We start from the raw sequence: 18,761 nt of genomic DNA, 5'->3' as shown, positions 1-18,761 counted from the left end.
GATCACATTATCATCTTGGTATTGTTATTATTCGCAATTAAGTTTGTTTATCCGAGAAAGCCTCACCGAGTCTCAAGACTCTTTTTCAGGAGGATTCTGGAAAGCTTTTTGCAGTAAGGGGTGGTCTTGCTGCTGCTGCCGCCGCTGCGTGGTTCCAATTGAGTAATTTGCATATACATTTTCAGCATGAAGATGTTTTGGCTAATAGCCGGTTATCTATGGGTGGAAACCGGAGAATCCAGAAGAAACATCCAGACTCCACACATAAAGCGCACCCAAGTTGGGATTCGAACCCAGATCCTTATTGCTGTCAGTCACAAGTGTCACCACTGTGCCACCCCACAATGCGTGCATTGCATCGCGTGTTTAAGAATCGGGAGCCCTTTCACTGTGTGTGCGTTGTACGCAATCAGTTCACGCGGGGGTGGAGTGGCAGCGCAGGGGAGACGTCACCTTGTTGTTCATGAAGGCCTTGAGGCACCGCACGATCTCATGCTGGTTCTTCCTCGTGATGTTCTCAGGTCTGTCGGCGCAAGTAGCACACAGGCAGAGCCGTGAGCCACGCTTGTGGCCGGTGCGGCTAAGAGGAGGGCTGCCGCGTAGTCCATCGGACAACTACGAGTTACTGTTTGTAGAGTTTTTTAAAAAGTTTTTAACCAAATCGCCCTGACTCATCACATCTCGGGCGCTAAGCGGGGTTGAGTCTGGACAGCGCACGGATGGCAGGATACCGCCGTGCACGACAAGTCCTGCAGGCCGCGGGGCTACAAGGCGGGGAGGCAGATGTCGGTGCGGCGATATCTTTATTTGTATCGTGCTGCTGTGCTTCCGCGTCCGTGCTGCCTGCCTTCGCTGACCCACGCTGACCGGCGTGGTGAAGTATGGCCAAATAAACCCCCATGATCCGCCGCACGGTATGGGAGAGGCACTCATCCAGCAGTGGATCGACAAAGGGTGGCCCAAGTGTGTGTATAATACAAAAAAAAAACATCGTAGGAACATTTGGTGGAGAAGACAATTATAAATCCTAGTGAAGGTCCTTCACCAGCAATCTCCCAGTAATCACACCGACGTTGGGCGAACGTTGGAAAGTGGTTGGAACCGTTAACCTAAGGTTGGCCAGACATTCCGTGTTAACTGGGCAATCAGGACACCGACCCACTTGGCTAGTTTCTTGTGAACATGATCTGAGTCGGAACTCACAATCATCGAGTGCACTCATGATTGCCGAATCATCATCACGCTGCAAGTGTTTTTTGAACAGAGGTGCTGCCCGCGTACTTGTGCGAGTTCTGCAAGCTGTTGAGCATGTCGAGGAGCAGTCCAAGGCCTTCGTGCCCGAAATTTTCCACCCAGCTGCAAAACAGAACGACTATTCATTCACGACATTTCATGGGAACCATCAAAACAACTCACATTTTCATCAAAGACACCGTGGCCTTAAGAGGAAAAAACGGGTAACGTTTCGGGCAATGGCGCATCTTCACAGGTTCTGAACGACAGAGCGCATGGGGCACACGAATGTAAGGTAATTTTCCCCAGTCCTGCTGTACAACACTACCAGAGGGTGTAAGCATCACCCATGTGGATCATCACATACAGGGCACGTGTACATTACTATCACTAGTGGAAGTGCCCGTCGTTTCTGCCTACTCCCAACACCCCCAGCTCCCTACCCCTGGATGTGCGTGGGCTGTGAGTCCCAGGTCACGGGCCGTGGGGCTGCATGCCACGGCCACCTGACAGGTTTGGCCCATGGGCCGTGGGGCTACAGGCCACGGCTACCTGACAGATTTGGCCCATGGGCCGTGGGGCTGCAGGCCACGGCTACCTGACAGGTTTGGCCCATGGGCCGTGGGGCTGCAGGCCACGGCTACCTGACAGGGTTGCTGTTGAGCGAGACGCGCAGAGACTCGAGGCAGCCGAGTAGCCGCTCGTCCTGGATGCCGGCACGCAGCTCGTGGATGTACTCCTGCGACGAGGTGAGGGCATGGTCGCTCCGGCTCTTTAAGCCCTGCTCGCCGTCGTGGCGGTGGCAATATCACGTGGCGGGGACGGGGCGAGAGAGAGACAGAACGGGTTAGACCGTAGCCTCGAAGGCGCGCGCCGCGGGTGGCTTTGGTGATAAGTCACACGGGCGAAGGCAAAACGACTTCCTAAGGGAGCCGACAGCTAGACTTTACAAAGTTAGAGTAGCACGTATGGAATCGGTTAATGTTACGATTCATAAATTATATTTGGGTAGGCCATACAACGATTTGACTACATCTGTGTCGTGATGACCCTCCACCACCCGACACAGCCAACCAAATCTAAACGTCACGTGGTGCACGAGCGTTTAACAATGCGCCGACTATAAATGCTTCAGCTCGTTGATCAGTCGAAGAATAATCCTCACAACCGAAAGTGCCAAGTGAATTAACATCACATTATTTATTTCTTGTTGGGAGGAAAACGGTGAGCTCGTGGTTTGCGCACCGCGCTCTGAACCCGGTGGCAACCTGGATTGTTGCCACAGCCATGGGTGACATCGGTGGTGCGTGGCACCCAAACAGAAGTCCTAGGCACGCACCGCCTCCCCACCCTTCACCGACTACTCAATGGCCAACACGGCGACATATTGTCAAATAACCCCGAAGACTGGCATGGCATTGGGAGGCCTTCATCTATAAGCTTAATGACAGAGGGCTGTAGATCATCCTTCATATTTATATCTCTTTTCACAGTAGTTCAGCAGAGGTATTATCTATGCGTTTTTTTAAGTCCGTCCCACCACCAGCAGGGAGAGGGAGCAACCTGGGAACGGTAGGAATTTGAACACTGCGCCCGAGTTCGAACGTCGAAGAATTGACCCACAACGGGCGACCACCCCACCCCCCTTGCGAAGACGGCTGGGGCAGCTTTCGTGCTTGCCAGCAGGCAGACGGAACAGCGTGGTCACCGAGAAACACCTCTCGGTGTGAATTTCTAACAAATCATCCGGCGTGCCGACGCGGCGGCAGCGGCCATGGCGGGGGGGCCTGGGAACGTGTTGCCCCCAGCGTGGGACTACTCCGCCACTGTGCGTGTCCGCCACGTTCGCGGAGGCGAGCGACAAAACAAAAACACCGACGGCCGCGTGCAACGCGATGATTTGCCACAAAAAGCCACTCTGCTGCGTTCTTCGTGGACAATGTTGATGTCGAAAGCGCCAGGAAAAACATTTTTACATGCAAAGTCTTTTCCGTTTTCAAAATGCCCCCCCCCCCCCCCCCGTCAGCCGGTATCTGACCTTCTGTTTCCTGTCATTCTGTCTGTCTGGATGCGAATGTGAAATCATCGTGTTTTGGTTGCGGTTTGCGATTTACTACGATTTTGGTCGAGCGGAGCACAATGTTTTCGTTGGCACGACGAGGAGCCGTAATCACCCCTGGCTGAATTCAGGAGAACAGCACAGTCAGTCCACCTAATTGACAATGCACAGCCTCCTGGAAGACGTACCGGAAGGCCTTACTCTTTACACGGCTATCGAACTTTTCCTCCCTCCCCCCTCAGGGCACTTTTTCCTCCTTTTGTTTCTATCCATGTGTATTTAGTTTCCCCTTTCGCCGCCACCTTCCTGTTCAGCAAGCAGACAAAACTGTCCGCGATGGCCCTACGCAAGCGGCACGCACGCACAGCGATGACGGCATCGGCGGAAAATTGAGTGATATTAGCACGCCGTGAGTTTTCACGGTTGTGCCAGACAAGCGCTCTCCACAATGTGCATGCGCGTTGTACGGCACGACATTCCGCAGTTCGCACCCCGTGCCGACAACTTTCCCGAAGCGGCTCCCGGGCACGCGGAGCGTCGCGCCTTGTGCCGAACGAACAAACCCGAGAGCTCACGGGAAATTAGCATCGGGCGCGGTGACGTCGCAACGGGCGACTGCGTTTATCCGGAATGCGTGCGTTGCCGTTCATCGCCCTGCAGAAGCTGGGCGTTAGCCTCGACAGGGCGAAACCGCTAATGCAGGGGGCTTGGGATAACCACAGTTAATCACTCAGCATCAGGGCTTAATTTAAGCCGGGTCTGTCTGGGTTGGGGGGGACCTGGAAAAGACGAACGCACCCGGTACACCATATCTAGCATGCCTCTCGCGATGACTGGTCACGCACCACCTATTCCCGTCCACCAGCGACCCGGAAAATATTCAATGAGAAATGAAGCCGTGCTTAGCATCGTGTAGGTAATTATAACTGTTTACTGCTGCTGGCTCCTGCACTGCACACTGGCCGATGCTGTTAATAAAATAGTACATCAGCCACGTGTAAAAGTGATGTTTTGCCCGGTACACGGTGATCATATCAGAGTGGAGCGGCTTAGCTCCCGAGAGGCACGGAGGCTATTTACAGATTGTGCGGAGCTGACTAAATACATCTTCCATGTGTCATCACGAAACTCGCATTGGGACGCAAGGGCAGATTATTTGGGGGCCAGCGAGCGTAGATTTTGTTTGCTTGTCGCTTGCGGGAACTCGCGGAACCCCTCAATCCGGGAAAGCGTGCCCACACACGCACCCACGGCATTCGCCAGCGGGCAATTGGGAGGAACAGCAGCGAGGACGTGCTGACAGCACCACCTGCCGTCAGAAATCCCAACCAAAAATCCCGCGCCCGTTAAAGTGACGTTATTAACGTGCACCCGGTGACCTTTTCATTTTGAGTACCACTATGTGGGGAAAATCAACAGTGGTTGCGTCCTATGGAGAGACTGGCCAGCGCCATAGGAACGTGGAATTAACCACCACTTGGACCAATACATTTTTTTATACTCCAATTATATCCCACCGGTTGACCTTATTAATAAAACTCCTGAACTATTCAATCATTTCAAGCTGGAGATTTTTTTTTTTAAATAAAAGCACCGACATGCGTTGATCATTCAGCGGGAGGTGCGCGAGGTCTACAGAGGACAACGGCCGGCGTTACTCGCCGACGACGCATGCTGTGAGTGGCCAACACAACACCCACAGGCAGCCAGTGAGTACACAGTCAAGGCAGGGCATTACAAATATACACTAAAACAGACTCCATCAAAGACTCACGTGGCGCACACCTTCAACACACAAAAGAGACAAAGACCCCCCCCCCCCCCCCACTGTATAGCCTCAACAGATTGTTGGGGAAAGTACTATTAGCGATAACCTATGAAGGCCGGCACGGCACACAAGGAGGTGGGTGGCCAGCACCACGCCCGGATACCCCCCAGTGACGATGTTTGCACACCGCACCAGGTAATCATTTGAGGCTGAGTTGACCTCGGGGATGCCCGGGACCGGTGCAGATATTCGCCACCGGTTTTGGCCGTGAGCGGCAATCAAACTCGGGTCACCGGGTTTGTAGCGCGACACGCTAACCGCTGCACTGCAGCTCCCCGCAGAGAAAAAGGGGGATCTTTGCCTTTCCCTTCACGCACGGACACGCATGCACACATGGTTGCAAATGCACAACATTGCACAAATTGATTTGGAAATCACGAAAGCGCGCGCACGCATGATTAGCAATCACGAGGAATCGCAGGCTAAAGGAGCTGCATCCTGGCATGCGGTGCTGCCAACCCTCGCGAGCCGTCGAGCAGGTGGGCGCGCGTTCGCAGCTTGTTATGGAGGTTCGCGGTTTCGAACTTCGCGGCTGCCCCCGGTTAATACCGGCGGGCGCAATCCACTTCGCGGTGGACGTCCCCAAATCCCGTGTCGTTATTTGGCAAAAAGAGGGGTGGGCACCGGCGTCACGGACCAAACATTTCTGACCAAAATTTGAAAAATGACACGCCGCAAATCGGGAAGTGACATCGCCAACCGACTGCAAAACGACTGCAGGCCGTGCCTGCGGAACGCAGCTCTGCACCGTGACAAACGGGGGCGGCACGCAGGGCGAGGGCAGCACCATTGCCCAAGAGTCAGCAGCGTGCAGAGGCATGGAGGGAAGAGCCAGGATGGGTTCGGACAGGGGAGGGGGGCGGTGGGGGACACTTACCATGACCTTGCTTCCACAAAAGGGGGGTGGACACACAGGGGACAGGGTGCACAGAGTAGACACACGTTCAGAGAGACAGAAATCAGGACCCTGGCTTCGCACATGGCCTCAATGGAGCGCTGTAAAAAAAAAAACCATTACAACTATTCTTTCTTTCGACAATTTCAGAAAAAAGTCAAAACAGGAAAAGAGACAATGTCCGTTAGAATTATGCACGAGACGTGCGAACGTCGGCAAGCAGCGACCGCTCACTCTGGTGAAAGAGAAAACAAATGACGAAAAAATGATTTTGTCCCATTTTGAAAGATTTTCAGCGAAATATTTTCGAAATAGAATCCCGGGGAGCATTTTGCTGCAGTTGCTTGTGTGCACACTGCGGAAAAGGGCTGGGCAACCTGTTTACGGGCCGCGGTGCGCTCGCACGGCGCTCTCCCTAGCGCGGTGCGAGCGTGCCGCGTGACCGCCTCGAGTCGCCGCCGGCTTCCTGTCTACTCCCTCGGCGAAAAACGCAAAAACAATGGCCTTTTTTTTTGTTTTCGCCCCGCAAAATTCATCCCCCTGCGCGATGCCGCTGCCGCTGCCGCTGCCCCCCCCCACTCCCAACCCACCCTCCCACCCCCCACCCCGAATCCGCGACCGTAGCGCGCCGCTCGGGACCCCTACGCGCCGACGCGTCGCGTTCCCAGGGACCCGCGTCGCCCCCCACCCCCACGCTCTGCGCAGGTGATTCCTGTGCGGAGGCCCCACCCCCCCCCACCCCGCCGCCCCCCCTACGGCGTGGCATTCTAGCAACCCAAAGCCGTCATACAGGACGAAAATAGCTTGGCAGGGTCGTAAGCAAACCAAACTAACGAGGCAGCGTTGTAAAGCAAAGCTAGCGCCCCGTATTAATAATAATAATAATGAGGTTTTCATGGGCCATGTGGCTCAGCAGTAGAGCGAGCGGCTCGCAATCGCAAGGTTCTGATTTCAAGTCCAGATTGAGCGGGGTTTAATCAGCCCATCATCGCTCCGGGGTCGATAAAACAATTACGAATGGCAGTTGTCCTATCGATATATTCGCCCCTTCCATAGGAATAGGGAATTTCCACCACTGGTTCAGGGCTGTAAACAAGGGGAGGAGCACGAACGCCAGAATGCTCATTTGAGCAGGAAATCACCACTGGACCTTATCTTTGAATCCTCTATCTTTTTAACGTGGCTTGTTTCCGCATTACGTTTAATGTGGATGAGCTGTAATGTCTGTTTTTCATTTTTATTGAACAATTTAGTTTACGGGGAAGACGCGTGCGTGCGTGCACACGAGTGCGTGCGTACACGTGCACGCGGACCATCACGCGCATTGCCACGAGTTTTAAAACCCCTTTTTACGCGCCACAATGAAAAGCAACGCCGCGTGGGGATGCGTTGCAAGCGGTTTCCACATCGGACGGAGACGCAGCCGTGAAATTGCATTAACATTTACGATACGCGCACTCCATGTAAAACTAGACAGACCGAGGATGATAAAACTTTCAGAAACCCACGCGTTTGGTTGTTAAATTATAGTTTATACGAAGCCGAGAGTTTATTGCAAACGTCTATGAAGTTATTTAGAATTATACGGCCTTTCAGTTTGTGAATTTTTCATTGTGCAAAAAAAAAAGGCTGCTATGATTTTATGTACTCGGCAACTGAACGTGAAATTAATAGTAATGATATTATTATTGTATTGTTTCCCTTCTACGTGACTTTACCGAAAGAACCAAGACTATAATAGTAATGATACCGTGTACCCCGCGTTTATAGTTTGAAGACGATTGCTGGCCGCGATCTTTTTGGACTAGATGACAAACGGTGTGAGACCCTTTCACAGGAACATTAGATCCCGACGACTCCAATATCGATTAGCACATAATAGGTGACATTTTGGTTAGGTGCCCTCCCTCATTGTACAGTGGCCCTACCGTATTTGTAGAAATTGGCAAAAACATCACCTCTTACATGACATTTACTTTTAGGGCCACGGTAACATTGACGAGTGTTTGTTATTTGTGATTAGACACCACTGCCAATGCAGCAGCAGCAGCAGCATCACAGCTAAATTTGTCCGATATGGACAGGAGCGATATCTAAACGGTTTCACAGCTGCCTTGCCACACAGGCGAGTTACAGACCAATGTGGAGTGGTCCAGCTTGCTGAGTTCGGATAATGAGTGCGCGACATCCGAGGTCTTGTTGACCAGCTTGGTTTTTGGTCAATTTGTGCTGTCTCAAGCTCACGCATATATGAACGGGCCTCATGCGGCAGGCTTGCCGATGGGACGCCTACTGATCAACACTGATACGCACGGCGATGCTGTTTTGCACGTCGGCATGATCGCCGTTGAGCGGCGTGGCACAATTACCGTAAATCCGATTAAGGTTTTTCACGTTTGCACTGCACAGCTCTTGGAAGTGTTTATGCGTTTAATCACGTGTCGTTCAGCGTGATGTCCGATGCTTCGTTCCGCGTGCTGGCAATAACTGCAGGAAGTGAAAATTCAGTTTGATTCGTGGTGCAACCTGAAAACACACACGGGAGCTACGCAATTATGGTGTGTGCGTGTTGTTGTTATGTGTGGACGGATGTTTCCACGGAGCCCACCGCCTCAAAGGTGAGCGGAGAGGTCACTACTCACAGACTTCGCTGCAGCGTTGATGTACTGCATCACCATCTCACGCTTGATCACCAGATCCTTCTGCCGCAGCGGCGCCTTGTGAGTCTCGTTCAGGTTCATGTCCTCCTGCCGATCGAGGTCAAGATCAAGAGGTCATCGGGGTCAAAACCGCCGACGACACCGACACCTCGCCGATACAGTCTCCCTCGGCCAGAGCCCGCGGCCGCTGCACGGCAAACGCGGTGAGCGCATTGGGCAGTGACGCGGCCCAGCGGTAGGAAGGCCTCGCCGAGTCTCGCCGAGTCTCGGCGAGGCTTTCCTCCGTAAAACAAGCACAGTAGCAATAATAAGATCTGACCCGGACGGTATTTCTCCATCTGCCGAGGGCTGACAAAACCCTTGTGATCAGTGTGAATCGCCATCTACTACCTGGGGGGGGGGGCGCACACGAGCTGGGCCAGCAGGGCCCAAGAGAAATCTCACCATCATCTTCTCGAAGAGCGCCAGCACCTCCTTCTCCGACAAGACGCTGGGCTGGAAGGGGTTCGGCGAGGGCGGAGGTTGCTCGTGGCCGAGGCTGGGCTGGTGCCGGGAGGAAGGCACGGCCGGGCGGTCTCGCTTGCTGCCCGCGATCCGGATGCTGGAGAAACGGTCCAACTTGGCGGAGCAATGGGGGGAGGGGGCGGTGGAGGTTGCCGAGAGGCGAAGGGGCACGGGGAGGGACACCGGGTCAATGACCGGGCCGGAGGGCACGAGTCGAGCAATGCCAGAAATCCAATTCGTACGACTTGTTCGCAGTCGTTCACAGGCCTTTCCCAATCCGTTGCTGGATGGAGGCCGCCCCACGCTGCGTAAGCCGTGTGTGCTGCCGGACCGTACGCGTCACCACGTTGGTCAGTGTGGGTTGGTGAAGGGCTTCAGATGTCAGGACCAGTTTAGATATTGCTCGCCACTGATGTTAGCCGTTGCGAGGAATCAAACTCAGGTCACTGGGTTCACAGACCAGCATGCTAACTACTGTGCCACCACTCCACCCCAGTACAACAATGAAATAATATATGTAATCATTGTTAAGAGAACGATCATAGCCATTTAGCCTCACATTTTGATAACTCGAAATGTTATGGACAAACGGCCAATGTTATGGGTTTAAAAGTTTTACGTGAAAGGACGCGGTTAGTGGTTAGTGATGTTGGCGCAAAACATTAAAACTGCTCGAGTTTGCATCAAAGTGCACACGCACCGATTTAATCACGAACCGAACCCGGTGACGCACACGCGCTCGCCATCGCGACCATGCTGCCGCGCTCGCGGTAACAAGGCCAGAGCCGTCGAGCGCTTCCACGGAACGATCACGATGTTAAGACGCGAGGTCAGGCTGTGGGGAGCATGCGGAGCTCGCAGAGTCACAAGAGTCCGGTGGGGTTTACGGACGTCGCTCGGATCCGTCGCGATGCACAAACAACAACGACAACAAGCGTTTGGTTGAACAAATGAGCACACGTTCGGTCGTTATGCATGCAACAAGTCGGGGTGAGGTCATGCAGGTGCGCGCGTCTCATCGCGCGTCAAATGTTTGAGCATTTCCACGCATGGTCAGAGACGGGCGGCCGACCCGCCGTGAACGTGCAGGGTCCAGCCGGCCGTGAGCAGACATGCGCGAGGAATTCCACAAATGTGAATGGCGCAGCGGCGCCGCCGCCACTGCCGCCCGGTGCTGCGCGTGTGCAAGGCGGGTGGCAGGGCAGCTGCGGGTGATGACGGGACGGGAGGAGAGCGGTTGGACACGCCGCGCACTGCGCTTGCTACGAGCGCACGCGAACTCTGGCGAGGACACGCGGCGGGCGATTTCATCGCCGAAAGCTCACGACAACTTCTTCGCTCAACTCTCGCATGCACCGCGTCCACCGCGGTGGACGTTCATATCATTATCATACGGCTGCGATGAAACCGTGTTAAACATATTCAAGACAACTTTGCGGAGACGCCTACAACTCCAGCGATCGCATTAAACCAATTATTTTTTGGTTGGTTCTGATTTTGAATCATTCATGCATGAGTGTTGCTTTCTGTCAGATTTTACTTTTCCATTTGGACAATTGTAAATTTGAAGGTGCCTGTTTGGAACGGTGCCTGGGCAGGTATGAATTTGATTTCAAACTTATCTCTGTGCCGTGCTTTGCAGTTCAAAAGGAAAGGCTTGCACACCATCCATTTTGTTAATAACCCCCTCTTCCATTGCTAATATTAACTCCATAGAAAGATACTGTACGGATAAAATTGTTTATGGGGTTACAAGAGTCACGCAGTCAAATAAAATAAAACAAGGCGTCATGTTTTATCTTTCGTACTATTTTCAGAGGAGGTTGCAAACGTTCCTTTTTGAGCAGCAGTACCCCCGCCAAGGAGTTGTGCGGAGCGGTACGGAGCGACGGTTGACGCCTCCGACCGACCACAACTGATAAGCGGCAAGATTGGGGGTTGACGGTTTCGATTCGAGAACCAAATTCTTTGGTGTGTCCCGTCTGTGTCGTCGGCATCGCCAATTTCGTTCGCCTCCGAGCGCTTGGCGACCGACGGTTCGCACGGACGGCTCTCACGCATGCCGACGCACGCGAGGGGTCATCTGCGGTGGTGGTCGTCGCATGCTTAGCAGTAACCGCGCAAACCGGCACAGATCCATTTGCACGGCCGCGTGCATCGCACACCTTACCAGCGACATATCGTCTGTCATGAGTTTCTTTATGTTCTGCTGAGGGACACGGAGGTCAGAGGGAGAAGAGAAAATGAAAACATTGAGAAAGCGTGGGGGGGGGGGGGAGGAAAAAAAACACCAACACCAGCGGAAAACAGAATATTGCAAAAACAAACCAACAGATAACCAGCGAGCCACCGCGCAGAGCAATTTATCGATATCAACTCTACAAATACCCACAATTCAAAGTCACGATTGGTTCGGGACTTTGACCTCCCGAACGAATCGTGACACTGAATCGTGCGTAATAATTAAATATTCAATTTATATTCGAGTTTCCGATTGGAAACTCAAATATAGGGATGGAGTCCAATAGTACTTTATCTGGAGCGTGTCGGCGACACTGACAGCGGACACCCTGGACTGCCCTCTTGCAAACGAAGATATTCCATCTCATGCGACTATCCAGGTGAAATATTTTAATTGAAATTAAATGAAGAAATCAGTATTAATTGACGAATTCGCTCCACTCCGAGCTGCAACCAATGAAGTTGAAATGCATTTTCAAGGCAATGTCGGTGAATGATTTAACACTCGAGTTACTCGTGAACGTTTGAAAGCAGAGCAGAGCCAAGCAAATGACCACCGAGAGAGAGAGCCCAAAGCAGCGAGTTTTGTGGAACTCCTTTGTGATAGAGGTGCATCAACTCACTTCTTTGGTAAGCATACTTGGTGGTTCTCCGCCTCAATATACGTATATAAATAAAAACTTCCAGCAAATTGAAAGTGATAGAGATCTCTATTTGAACATACTTGGTCTATGATCTCATCACCTGGCAGAATGCACATGCTATCATCTGGTAATGGAAGCTAAGCTGGTGTTGAGCCTGGATAGCGGTTGGATGGGGAACCACTGGGTTGTCATTGGCGACTGTGGGGGGGTTTATTGCTGCGTGGTGGTAGGCAGAGGGCGGTGAAGGAAACATTCATTTGTTGTACTGTGACCCTATGCTCCCACGTCTACGCTCACTGCCTTCACTAAACCCGCGGCGATGACCAGCTTGGTGAAGTATTGTCAAATAACTCTCGCGACCCACACCTCGTGCACCAGCGGACTGACAAAAGGGCCGAGTGGCAGTGCGTTTGCCGCTTGCTACAGCTGTTTGCGGTTCGAGCCCCACCGGCCGCCCTGGTTAATACCGCGGACCGCAATTCACCAGTAAACGCGACCACACGGCGGACGTCAAAGGTCCCGTGACGCCATTCGAAAAAGAGTCGGCCGTGTGTGCCGGTGTCACTTTCCAAATTTGCCCCCGAAAAAAGAAAAATCGCTAATTACCCACTTGGGGTAAAAACCACACAGCCAGCAGCATCGCCCGCGACTGGCAGACTACGCTCGTCTGTGATGCAAAGCCCCCCTTCGTGATTGCTCGGTGCTAGGAGTAAGTACAACGCCAACACCAAATGTGCTCAACTGTCCTTGTAATTATGCAAAGGGGCTGTACGTGCACATGTATCCGAGAACCATGACGGTGACCCTGATGACACCGCTAGCACGCTCAATGTCCTGCACCTGGCCACTCCCACCGAGCCGGTGGCCAGGTGTGGGGGAGCCGTCAGCTCTCGGGGAATCGGGTTACAGACACACACAAAGCCTCGTTTTAATTAACCGTCGCACACGCACAACATGCATACATAGACAAAGAGCCCCCACCCCCCCCCCCCCCCGATATAGCCTATAACAGACTGTTGGAGCAAGTGCTGTTGGCGAGCACATACGAAGGCCGGCACGGCGCACGAGGGGGTGGGTGGTCAACACCACGCCCGGCCGCCTTTGTCGCCCCGGTTCTGATGTGTACGCGCCGTACCAGGTACTCATTTGAGGCTGGGCTGACCTAGGGGAGGCCCAGGACCCGTTAAGGTTATACGTCAACGATGTTGGTCCGTGAGCGGGAATCGAACTCGGGCCGCCGGGTTCGGCGCGCAGCGTGCTAACCACTGCGCCACCACTCCCCAGCAATAATGATTGGACTATCGCGAGCACGCACGCATGCGCGCAAGCGCGTAATGCATAGCAACAACCGTCGCACGCAAAACACCATGCGGCATCAGTTTCAGGTTTGGCGGGGTTTCTAACGTTGGGTTTAATAATTCACTGCCAAGAATATGGGATTCACCGTCACACTCCGCGGGTTACCAACCATGCGTGACGTAATGCGATCAAAAGACCCCCCCTCTCACCATGTGTCAGCTGGTGTCCCATTAATCAGGGGTGTAACAATTTATCTCAGCCCCTTCGCCACGTTTTGCGACTAGGGGATCCGTCGCTTGAGTCATGTCGTCATTGTCATTATTTTAGAATTGTGGTGCACTCTAGCGCCTCTAGTGGCTGGAGGGCCACACGAACGTTTTGTTTTACGTAGAGTCCTTTGTCCACTGCTAGATGAAGGCCTTCCGAAGGCCGTGTCGGTCGTGGCAGTTGCAAGGCCGTAATTTTCCACACGCTGCTCGGTGTGGCTTTGGGGTAAGAGGTCGCCCCTGGACAGGCTCAGACATCACTCGATGCTAGCCGTGGCCGGGAATCGAACCCACGTCGCGGGGTTTATCGAGCAGCACGCAACCCACTGCGCTGCCAATCTAATTGCGTACAACGTACACACAGCGAAAACACTCCCGACTCTTACACACGCGATGCAATGCATGCACCGTGAGCATTTGGGGTGGCAGAGTGGCGCAGTGGTGACACTTGTGCCTCACAGCAAGAAGTTCCTGAGTTCGATCACTCACTCAGGTGCCTTTTCTGTGTGGAGTTTTGTATGCCCTGGCCCCGTTCTGCATGTGTGTCTTCCGACTTCTCCGGTATTCTCCCATAGATAAGAACACAGTGTAACTTTGTAATGGCCGAATGTATTTGGCCAAATACCCCAATGCAAAAGATTGCTTTCAAAATTACTCAATTGGGAATACACGTCCCCTCCTTCTGAAAACTCGGCAGGACCCTCCTGAAAACGAGTCTTGAGACTGAGGGAGGCTTTCCTGGGTAACCAAGCAGAAGCATATTAATACATTTTAATCAATGGATATTATGCATCCTATGACTGATGGTGGTTAGCTGACCTAACCGTTCGATTCCTGAGAAGGCTTGCGTTTGCCTTATAATGAAAGACACTCAAAAACAGAGAGTAAACATTCCCCTGGCCAGTAACGGGAGAAAAAAATTACGTTAGATTTTAAAAATAATTTAGTCATTTACGCAGAGTCACTGGGACCAAAAGCAATGAGGGGCAGCCAAAAACACTGTGAATCCAAGGGCTAGCGTGCAGGCATCTGTATATAAGAATGTTTGAATTCCTCAGTTTTATCCCAATTGTGTTATCTGTGCAATGCCTCGAGATGTAAAATCCATTCGGAATTCTTGGGAGTAAGCGATGCAACCCTGCCATGGTAGTAGAGAATGGTCCGCAGAAGCAGATATCACAGAGCTCCCTCTGAGAGATCCTTGAAGGTGACCTCTGATTCACACCCGCCCAAACTTCCCAACCAGCCCCGACACTGATCATCATGTTTATTAATGATCAGAGCTCGAGTGTAGCAAACTGTAGCCAAATCAAGTACAAAAAACTAACGTGATATTTTTTTGTACAGTCATTGGTGATTAACTCGCTACACTTGAAAACCCGGTTTAATCGCGGGCGTCTGAAAGCCAGTTTTGAACCGAGCACCTCAGCCGTGCCAGCTCGGCTCTCCGACCTCTGAGCCAACTCACCACCTCAACCATCTGGAAATGTACAAATGACAAGTCACCGCCCGCAATGCCGCCGCTGGAAGTCGCACGTGCACCGACCGGACCCCAAAGCTTAAAAAAAAAACCAGCGCTCGTAATTCACCAACAACAAAACAATGGTTAGTTTCAGAAGCCTTTGGAAAAAAAAAATCGTTTTCAGTCTTGGTTGGGAGTCTCCTTCCCCGTTCGCGGAAGTCACGATAAACCAAAATCCGGCCACAAACGTTGCCGGGCAGCCCGCGCCTTGCCCGCAGCCGCTGCCGACGTAAACAGCTGAATGGGACGGCTACCACTGCGCCGGCGTATGCGAGGTCTGGACCGCATCGTTAACCAAGGGCTATGTGTTGAAGCCAAGAACGCAACACTTGTGGAGCACCGTTCCGAGTGGGCCCCGATACGCTGCAGCCGATTCTTTAAATGCCCATGTCGAACCGTCTCAGCTGATCTTTACCGCTAAACTAATGAAACTCTAAATTGCTCAACAGGTCTCAAATGGACCGACACTCTCTCTCTCTCTGCGTTCGAATTTCTAGGGCTTTCGAGCCCTTCGAACCATTTCACCAATCAGCGCCTCCATCTCACGGCATACCAATCGAATGTGCGCACGCGGGTAGCCAAGCGTGCAAAGCTCGCTTATGAACTTGTCAGCCTACAGCTAACTATGGCTGCAGGGTTTGGTGGTACATGTTGTTTACGTCGTTTATTGTGAAAATTCGGTCACAGTTCCTATGATCAACTGTTTTCATTGCTTTTACGGCTTGATTTTGGTGATTTCGAAAAGTTTTTTGGTTTGGCCATGTTTGTTTTGTTGTAGTACGGCGTTAAGACTGATGGCCTTAATCTAAGTTGTCTTGTGGTTGTTGTTTGACTTGCATCCCACTGGGATTTTTGCACACAGCGTTGGTGTACGGTGCTTTTTCTGCAATATTTTGCTGTCTTTTCTTGGATTTTCTGTTTGCACAGTCACACATAGTCACTTTAAGATGTTTTCTTGTTCATGTTTTTGTTTTTTGTTTGTTGCGGTTGCACCCGATTCAAGAGCCGAATGGCTCACAGGGCTATACCTAATAAATTAACTTGAACTTGACCAAGGTGCAATCGCAGCGAGCCTGATTAAAAGTTCTGGCAGTTGTGGTTGTGCGGATCTCTGACGTACGTATGTTTAACTTCTTTCGCACCATACGTTCTCGGGTCGTACCGCGCGTTGTTCGGCGCGACATCCGACGTTCTGCTCTTCACGTGAAGGGGACGAAACGTCGGACGTCGCGCCGAGCAGCAACGGCGCGTGGTACGGTCTGGAAAAAAACACCGGAAAAGGGAATGACGAGGTGGGCGGGCTCTCCACGGGAGCTGAGCGCGTGGCCAGCCCTCTCCCGCGTGTGGGATAATCTCGGATATTATTTTAATTTCAACTATTTATTAAGCCACGTGATCAAGTAATACTGTAACTCACAACTGCTCCATGTGTATCACAACCTCGTTAACTCTTACTACGGTGTGTCAACGTTGTCCGTGCGGGCCGATTTGAATAACCGAGGCTAAAGGAAAGACTCAAGGGTTTTAAGGCACAGCCGGCAATAAGTAAAAGTACCGATACAAGCCCACACCTGCCATCATCTTCTGATTCATCTTTTTCCTTGCGAGAGCGTTTTCTGACCAATGCTGCGGCTGCTTTCCTGCTCTTTCTCCACTCACTCCTGTCCCGGGCCATCATCGGCACATCCGCTCCACAAGTCATTCACATCCCATTTCACCTCTTCGCACCAACTCTTCCTACGCCTGCCCTTCGGTTGCCGTGCCGGTGCCCCGATGTTCGGCACATTTTTTGCAACATGTGCAGGTGTAGCGGTGGTGCCGTGGTTTGCGCACAGCACTTTGAACCCAGCTATCCAAGTTCAATTCCAGGCCATGGTTAACGCCGGTAGGCGAGTGGCATCGGAACTGGTCCCGACCGACTCACTTCACCGACCTTGCACTGGACAAGCATGGTGCAGTATGGTCAAGCAACCACCTATGATCGACACATCATGGCGTAGGCCTTTATCCAGCGGATAATTGAAAAATGGCTGCGAACTGTTATTGATATTATTATTATTTTTTAAATTATATTTTTATAATCTGTTATACTTTTTGATTTTGTGTGCAGGTGTTATGTGGATTGTGGCATTGCAGAGCTGTGGCGACTGCTTGGGAAGGCCTTCGTCCAGCAATGGACTGATCCTGGCTGCTCAGGATGATTATTTGGCTAACCGAGAATGATACATTTTGGTGAAATTATAATTATATTTACAAAGCACCTTTCATCAAGGATCTCAAAGCGCCGCCGACCGTGATGCGATAAGCATTGCTCTCTGCGGTAGGGTGAGTGGGAAAACAGCTGCTCGCTCCGGCGAGGATCAGACAATTTGGTGACGATGTTGCTGCTGCTGCTGCATTGGCAGTGGTGCACAAGCACAATCAACAAACGAACTCCACAACAGAGCGGGTCGTCAACCTCTCCTCTACCAGGCCCGCATGCACCCAGGAATGTCGCCCTTCAAGCACTCCCCCTGTTGCATCAATTGCGAGCGCCCCAGATAAGTGGGCGCTTTAAAAGCGCAAACTAAATAAAAAACCCGCGCGAATTACGGAACACTATTAAATTTAACCCGTTATAATACGCACGACGCCTATGACTAAACTCGGCCCAGAATGCGCCAAACCTAGCCTGATCTTGGAAGCAGTGCACCGTTATACCCAGACGAGGTCACACTGCCAGCATTAGGAAGCCACAAACCACTCGGTAACATTTTGGTTGAAAAAAAATGTAATCACATCTCTTTGGGGCGAGAGCCTTACGTCGTGGCTCAGCTCAGGCTCAAGCCGCTCAGTTGCTTCAGCTGAGGCTCGGCCTCAGGCTCAGCTCATGGAAAGCCTGAGTGTGGCTGGGACCAAGCTCAGAGCCGGTTCAAGTTAAGCAATGACTTTTGAGCTGGTTCACCGAGCCCGAGCCGAGCCTTGACTAAATACGGGTCTTTTTACGCTGTCCGGAAGAAAGGAGTGCATCGCTGCAAAAGTGCTCCGCTAGGTACAGGAATCCGAAGTATGTTAAGATGGAGATAAGGCAGTGGCAGTCAGAGATGGGAGCACTGCTTTCCTCCAGATTCCTTCATATGAATCAGTTTTAAAATATTTGCCTTGCATTTCCCCGTTGGCTCGCGGATCATGTCGATACGTGTAATTCCCCTTGTTGGTAATTAGACGTTCTATCGCCCCTGTTAGTAATTGGACGTTCTATCGCAAGCCAAACAGTGGTGTGTTTTCCTGCGCAAGCAGCGCGTAACGCGCCGACGAATCATAATTCAAGCTACCAGTGACAAAGGCTATTTATTTACCCAGCTGCATCGCTGGTTCTTCTGCAAGTATTTGACAGCGCAGGTCACGTATGTGCACTTCAGAGAGGGTCAAAGAAAGTTCAATGTTAAATTCTTTATTTTTATGCTTTTTTTACCCAGGGGAAAGCCTCAACGAGTCTCAAGACTTGTTTTTAGGAGGATTCTACCATGTTTTAGCAGTAGGGGGGCAAATGTTGTGGCCGTGCTTCATCCAAATTGAGTAATTTGCAGGTAAGTTTTCAGCATTGGGATGTTTGACCAATATTGGTCAC

The 18,761-nt window shown here is 51.9% G+C and overlaps 1 protein-coding gene across 9 annotated transcripts in view; it reads right to left on the bottom strand.

Moving 5' to 3' along the window:
• LOC116943482 (protein diaphanous homolog 2-like) overlaps window positions 1-18,761 on the bottom strand; it is an 80,732-nt gene that overhangs the window by 43,037 nt on the left and 18,934 nt on the right. For 7 of the 9 annotated variants that reach the window (XM_076067848.1, XM_076067843.1, XM_076067847.1 and 4 more), the window contains exons 2-7: window positions 11,350-11,388; window positions 9,120-9,293; window positions 8,658-8,762; window positions 1,878-2,014; window positions 1,282-1,356; window positions 454-523 (exon numbers count right to left, since the gene is read on the bottom strand). In XM_076067848.1, coding sequence (XP_075923963.1) covers window positions 454-523; window positions 1,282-1,356; window positions 1,878-2,014; window positions 8,658-8,762; window positions 9,120-9,293; window positions 11,350-11,388 — 600 coding nt within the window. The remainder of the gene's footprint in view (window positions 1-453; window positions 524-1,281; window positions 1,357-1,877; window positions 2,015-8,657; window positions 8,763-9,119; window positions 9,294-11,349; window positions 11,389-18,761) is intronic. The other 2 variants (XM_076067844.1, XM_076067846.1) reach the window with 2 other exon arrangements.

The sequence above is a fragment of the Petromyzon marinus genome, chromosome 18, assembly GCF_048934315.1.
Source record: "Petromyzon marinus isolate PM22_M1 ecotype Great Lakes invasive population chromosome 18, UKy_Petmar_22M1.pri1.0, whole genome shotgun sequence".
NCBI classification, from domain to species: Eukaryota; Metazoa; Chordata; class Hyperoartia; order Petromyzontiformes; family Petromyzontidae; genus Petromyzon; species Petromyzon marinus.
This window is presented reverse-complemented; position numbering and strand designations above follow the sequence as displayed.